General features: G+C 36.2%; 1 protein-coding gene across 1 annotated transcript; it reads right to left on the bottom strand.

The window, feature by feature from the left end:
* Positions 1–3,681: 3,681 nt before the first annotated feature.
* LOC148587013 (rust resistance kinase Lr10-like) lies at positions 3,682–5,584 on the bottom strand. The gene is made up of 2 exons (XM_088514735.1): positions 4,873–5,584; positions 3,682–4,796 (listed from the first exon to the last, which is right to left on the bottom strand). Exons 1-2 carry the CDS (start codon positions 5,579–5,581, stop codon positions 3,682–3,684), a joined length of 1,824 nt encoding a protein of 607 aa, XP_088370861.1. The 5' UTR covers positions 5,582–5,584.
* Between the last annotated feature and the right edge of the window lie 214 nt (positions 5,585–5,798).

Genomic DNA, 5,798 nt, shown 5'->3' with positions numbered 1-5,798 from the left:
ATTCGTGATACTTGATACCTTTAGGTGACTTTCCTTTCTCAACATTTTCAATTCTAGATTTCTCAGAAAATTGTGAATTGCTATTTCTAAAATTTCCTTTCTTAGATCTAATGAATTTCCTAAACTTCTTAGCAAACATAGCAATTTCTTCCTCATTTCCAGAATCCTCATCAGATGAACCACAAGAGTCAACCTTAACATTTTTTTGCCTTAAGAGCAATATTCTTGGTGTTCTTGTGTTTAGGAAGAATTAGGTCAAAAGTCTGAAGTGAACCTACAAGTTCTTCTACTCTCATTGAGTCTAGGTCTTTGCTCTGTTGTATGACAGCAATTTGAGGTATAAACCGCTCAGGTAAAGACCTTAAGATTTTCTTCACAACTTTAGCATCATCCATTTTCTTTCCTAAATTGATAGTAGAGTTTCTAATGACACTAAGTTTTGAGTAGAATTCATCAAATGTTTCATCTTCTTGCATTCTAATCTCCTCAAACTGAGAAACTAACATTTGAATTTTTGAAGTTCTGACAACCTTAGTTCCTTCATGTGTGATTTCTAAAGTTTCCCAAGCTTCTTTAGCTATCTCACATCTAGAAATTCTTGAAAATTCCTCATTTGAAACAGATATGTAAATAGCATTTATAGCGTTGTCATTAGCAGTAGCACTATTCTTTTCCTCCGTTATCCATTCAGCTATTGCTTTGTCTGGACGAGTCCATCCAGATTCAACAATATGCCAAACGCGAATGGATTTAAAGTATGCTCTCATACATATTTTCCAAAGCGTATAATTAGTTTCGTCAAAGACGGGAAGGGAATTAGCAGCAACAGTATGCGACATTTGATATGGAGTCTTGGATCACACTCAGGAAATAATTCCTTCACAGAGCGAACCTGCTTTGATACCAATTGAAAAACCTAAATATGACTCCAAACGACACCTATTCAAATGTCTAGGTTATTCACAAATATTAAGGGGAATAAGATTTGACCTAACAATTAATAATCAACCAAATACAGATATGTAATGAAAAACAAGAACACATATATTTTGGTTACGAAGAGGAAACTATTTAGAGAACTCTCTAAATGTAAAACCTCTCTGGGGCAGCCAAACCTAGGAAATCAATCCACTATAAGAAGAATAAGGAATACAAGAAGAATTACAAAACCTTTGCAATTAACTCTTCCTTGCACACGACAAGCGACTCACTTGACTTCTACCGCAGTAGCCTTTTCCAGAACATCTGGCACAATTCTTCTATAATATTTCCTTTCACTGGGACTCCAATTGGCTTCACGTATTTAATCTTTTCTCAAATAAGCTAGAACAATATGTCTCTCCAAGCTCTCTGATTTTGCTCTCCAAAATACGTACATATCATAAACAAAATAGTTTGTTTAAATAGAGAATAAAATAACAATTCAGCAGCCATGTCCGGACAGGGATAAGTGGGTGTCCGGACATGGCTAGGGTTACATATGCGTAACCTCGTGGTGTCCGGACATCCAAGTCTTGTGTCCGGACAGGCCATATAAAATCAGTTTCCTGGAAATGGGGTCCGGTCCCAGCTTCTGGCAGTCCGGACCTACCTCTCAAAATAAGCTTACTGGTATTTGTGTCCGGACCTGGCTTCTGACGGTCCGGACAGGCCCTTCAGATTGAGTTTTCTGGATCTTGGGTCCGGACCTGGCTTCTGGCGGTTCGGACAGGGCCTTCTAGAATCAACTTTCTGGACATACTGAGATGCTTCATTTTCAACACTTTACATGTAAACCGAATGTGCCAAAACATAACCTAACACAATTCATAAGCATAATTGATTCGAAATAAATCTCAAAGTTTGGAGAAGATAATGAAGGTTGAAACTTGAATCAATATATTGAGTTTTGTTGTGAAATTCTTATTTGAATAATAAAAAAATAATAATTAATGTGATATACAAGTAGAAAAGGAATTATAATTTTTTGTAAGAGAACAGTTTAAAAAATATATTATTTAGTAATAAGGAAAAAAAAAAAACATATAAAATAAAAAGAGGAGATTGCTGCCGAACATTCAAGGAAAAGCTGAGGTTGGAAAAATTGTTAGATACTGACAAATGACAAGTACCCCTTTCCATGGTTCATGATTGATGAGTAAATGCTAGGGGTGTAAAGGCGACAAATTGCTAACCGCTTTTGAAGGCAGTTAGGAAAAATTACTAACTGCATAGACGGTTACAGTTAACGGTTTTAGGTTTTTTCAAAACCGCTAACCGTTAACCGCCAATATATATATATATATATGAAACGATGTCGTATATAGTATGATATTATCATATTACCATAGAAACAACATTGTTTTGGTTTTTTTTTTTTTTTCTTTTAAAAAACGGTTAGCAGTTATTAGAGTTACTAACTGCCGGTTAACCGTCTAGGCGATTAGCAGAGACAGTTAGTAAAATTTATTAATCGCCTTTTAACCCCTAGTAAATGCCGTGGAACCTAAACAAATTATGAAAATATAAAGTTCACAATTATTCAGCAATTTGGTAGGCCAACAACTTACTAATTTCTTGTGTAGAAAATATTAATTCGTGCTTCTTGCCATTTAAAAAACGTAAGAAAAGTTTTTTTTTTTTTTTTTTTGAGATTGGGTATCTCGTCCCAAACGAGACGCGAGAAATTAATGGTCAAGAAAGCATTCTTCGCATTTAATTCGCGCTTCTTGCCGTTTAAAAAACACCCGAAAGGTGCCTTTTTTGTTTTATAGTTTTTCATTTGGTGATTGCTTTTTGAGTACTTTCAAGTGCGGTGTGAGCATTGAGTTTTACCTTGTTTGTGTGCAAATGTGTTAATGATTCAATAAAATTTTTGGTTACATCCTAATGATAGAGTAACAATTTTGTTCAACTTTATTTTTTAAACTTACCCACTATAAACTAAAATCCTAACTCCGTTACTAACTATATGTACGATCTTTAACCCCTCCTTTTTTTAGGGGAGGGGGCATATAGATATATATTTTTTGAATGTCCACATAAGAAGGGAGATTTGAACTAGTGTTCTCCGCTTTATGAGGCATAGTCCCCAGCCGATTGCCAAACCATTCTTGAAAGTACAAGGATAAATTTGGTTAAATTTCACTTACACCATTGAATGCAAGAAAAAGAAGGGCTTTTGAACTAGGATAAATTTGGTTTTTCAATTGCTAAAGCGAGGGCATTTTTGAAAGATTATGGCCAAATTTTGTTTTTATATCCATTCTAATTGTCAAGGCTAACAAACGAACATTTTTGCCAAAAAAAATGCTAGTTTGATGTATCAAAGTGTCACGCCTGTTGCTTTGTGGGGCTTTTTGTAAATGAGTGGTAGTCAAGGGGGCTTTTTTCCCTTATTTTTTAAAACACATGCAAACAAGTTCTAACATTTGGAGTAATGCTATATATATTACCTTATTATCCTCCTCTTATCCCTTCACAGTTGATGTGATGTGGTCTCCATAATATTTGGTGCATGAAGATTGATTTTTTTGTTGGGAGACCATGTCACATCAACTGTGGGGATGATATTTTTAAATGTTTTAAGGTTTGATAAAAGAAAAAAATTTGAAGTCCTTACATTAACAAGATGAATAAGTTTTAAGAGTACAAGATCATTGCAACATATATTATTATCACATACGCTAAATTTACATACAATTATTCTGATTCTGGGATGACCTCTAACTCCTGGTTTTGACGTTTCGTTACCACATTTGCATTATTTTTTACATGGCCAGCAGTTGCAAAGGGATTAGGAGGCATAATTAATTTATCTTCTTTTCCTTCCAACATTTTAACCACATCTTTCATGGAAGGACGATCCACAGGGTGCCATTGGATGCACCAGAGTCCTACAGTTGCAAGCTTCTTTGCAATTTTAGCCTCTCCATCATCCTCAACAAAGATTCGTATGTCTTCTTTTTGTTCCAAGACATTGTAGATCCATTCTGGAAAGTAGACTTGGCTAGTATTTTCAACTGTAACATCAACATTTTTCCTCCCTCCGACTATTTCAAGTAATAGTATTCCAAAGCTATAAACATCTGCTTTAGAAGATACATTCCCAAAATTTCTAGATAACACTTCGGGTGCAATGTAGCCCATGGTCCCCCTAGCTGTAGTCATGGACACTGCACTTTGATCTTTTGCGCACAACTTGGCAAGACCAAAATCAGAAATTTTTGGATTGAAGTTCTGGTCTAGCAAAACATTGTGAGGTTTGATATCAAAATGGAGGATTCGTTGGTCACATCCTTGGTGAAGATATTCAATTCCCTTTGCTATGCCAAGAGAAATATCTTGCAGCTTATCCAAATTAAGGATGGGGTTCTTGGCAGCCGTTGAAGATATGAACTTTTCTAGTGAATCATTTGGTAAAAACTCATATACTAGAGCTCGTCTAAATCCATCAGCACAGAAGCCAACCAAACGAACCACGTTCACATGATGGATTGTACCCATTGTTCCTACTTCATTTATGAATTCTTCCCCATTTCCCTTGGAAGTGTTGAGGATCTTCACTGCAACATGAATTTCATGAGAAAGCTTTCCTTTGAATACTGTTCCATATGCTCCTTCACCTAACTTCTCAGAAAATTGATTTGTAATCCTTTTAATGTCAACATACGAGTATCTCGTGGGTTTGAAATTTTTGTAATCTTCCAAAAACTTTTTGATCTTTGCTTGATGTTCTTTTTCTACTTTATCATAAGTATATAGACGGTAGAGAGCAAAGATAGCTAGTAGTAATAGAAATGAACCTAAGGTGATACCTGCATAATAAACATGTGTGAGTCAATAGTTTAAATCTCCCTAATAAAAGAATTTGCAATGGTCAAGACAACTCACCAGTGATCGCTAACTTTGATAATGCACCTTCGAGGAAGCATTCGGTTTTCAATTCAGTGCTATGTTTCTTCAATCTGCATTTCTTGCCTTTTGCTTCACAGTGTCCACATACTCGTCTGGACCACTTCAATTCAAGACTTTTCTCATCGGCACCGAATATTGTAGTATTTGGAATTGATGGAAGAGTATACATCTTTGTACAAGATGATAGGGGGTAGTCCATGAGGCCACCACTCATATCGAAAGCATAAATCTGGTGGTTTGGGCTACTAAGACAATGGATAACCCTGAATTTTACTTCTCTTGGGGAACAATTGAATAAGCCAACGCCTGGATCAGGGCCATAATAAGAAGGGTCTTCAGGGGAATCTTCTTCGAATTGGAAAGGCGAGGAAGATAAATTGAGTATCTGAAGTTGCCTTGGAATGCAATGATCTGGATCATATAATTGAAGTATCTGAGATTTGTAGTCAATTCGTTTGACAAAAAGCTTGACTGAATTCGGCAGCTCAATCACTGTATCATTTGTATCAGTGCAGGAGAGATTAAACCCAGGATACCCACAGTGCTCTGGCTGGCTGTTAACTCGGAAGGGAAATCGGATGACTGGGCCATGGCCTCCACACGGCAATTCAGCACACCCATTACTTTGGCATTCTCCAAGGTGTATGATGAAAGCCACAAACAACAAGAAATATGAAAATTCCATTTCTAAGCAAAATATCCAATCTCTCTGTCTCTGCTCTGGAATGCGTCTCATCCTCTTAAATATATTAGCTGGGTTTTCACAATTACCTCTCACTTGTAAATTTCGGGTGAACTTCCCTTGGACTTGGACTATAGTCTGTATGGCGATGATGACCAGTACCAACCCCCATCATTATCACAATTTTCTATAAACTGGTTTATATTAAATTTTCTTCAAA

The sequence above is a fragment of the Corylus avellana genome, chromosome 3 (assembly GCF_965113065.1).
Source record: "Corylus avellana chromosome 3, dhCorAvel1.hap1.2, whole genome shotgun sequence".
Lineage (NCBI taxonomy): Eukaryota > Viridiplantae > Streptophyta > Magnoliopsida > Fagales > Betulaceae > Corylus > Corylus avellana.
Note: the sequence above shows the minus strand (reverse complement) of the source record. Positions and strands in the feature narration are given on the sequence as shown.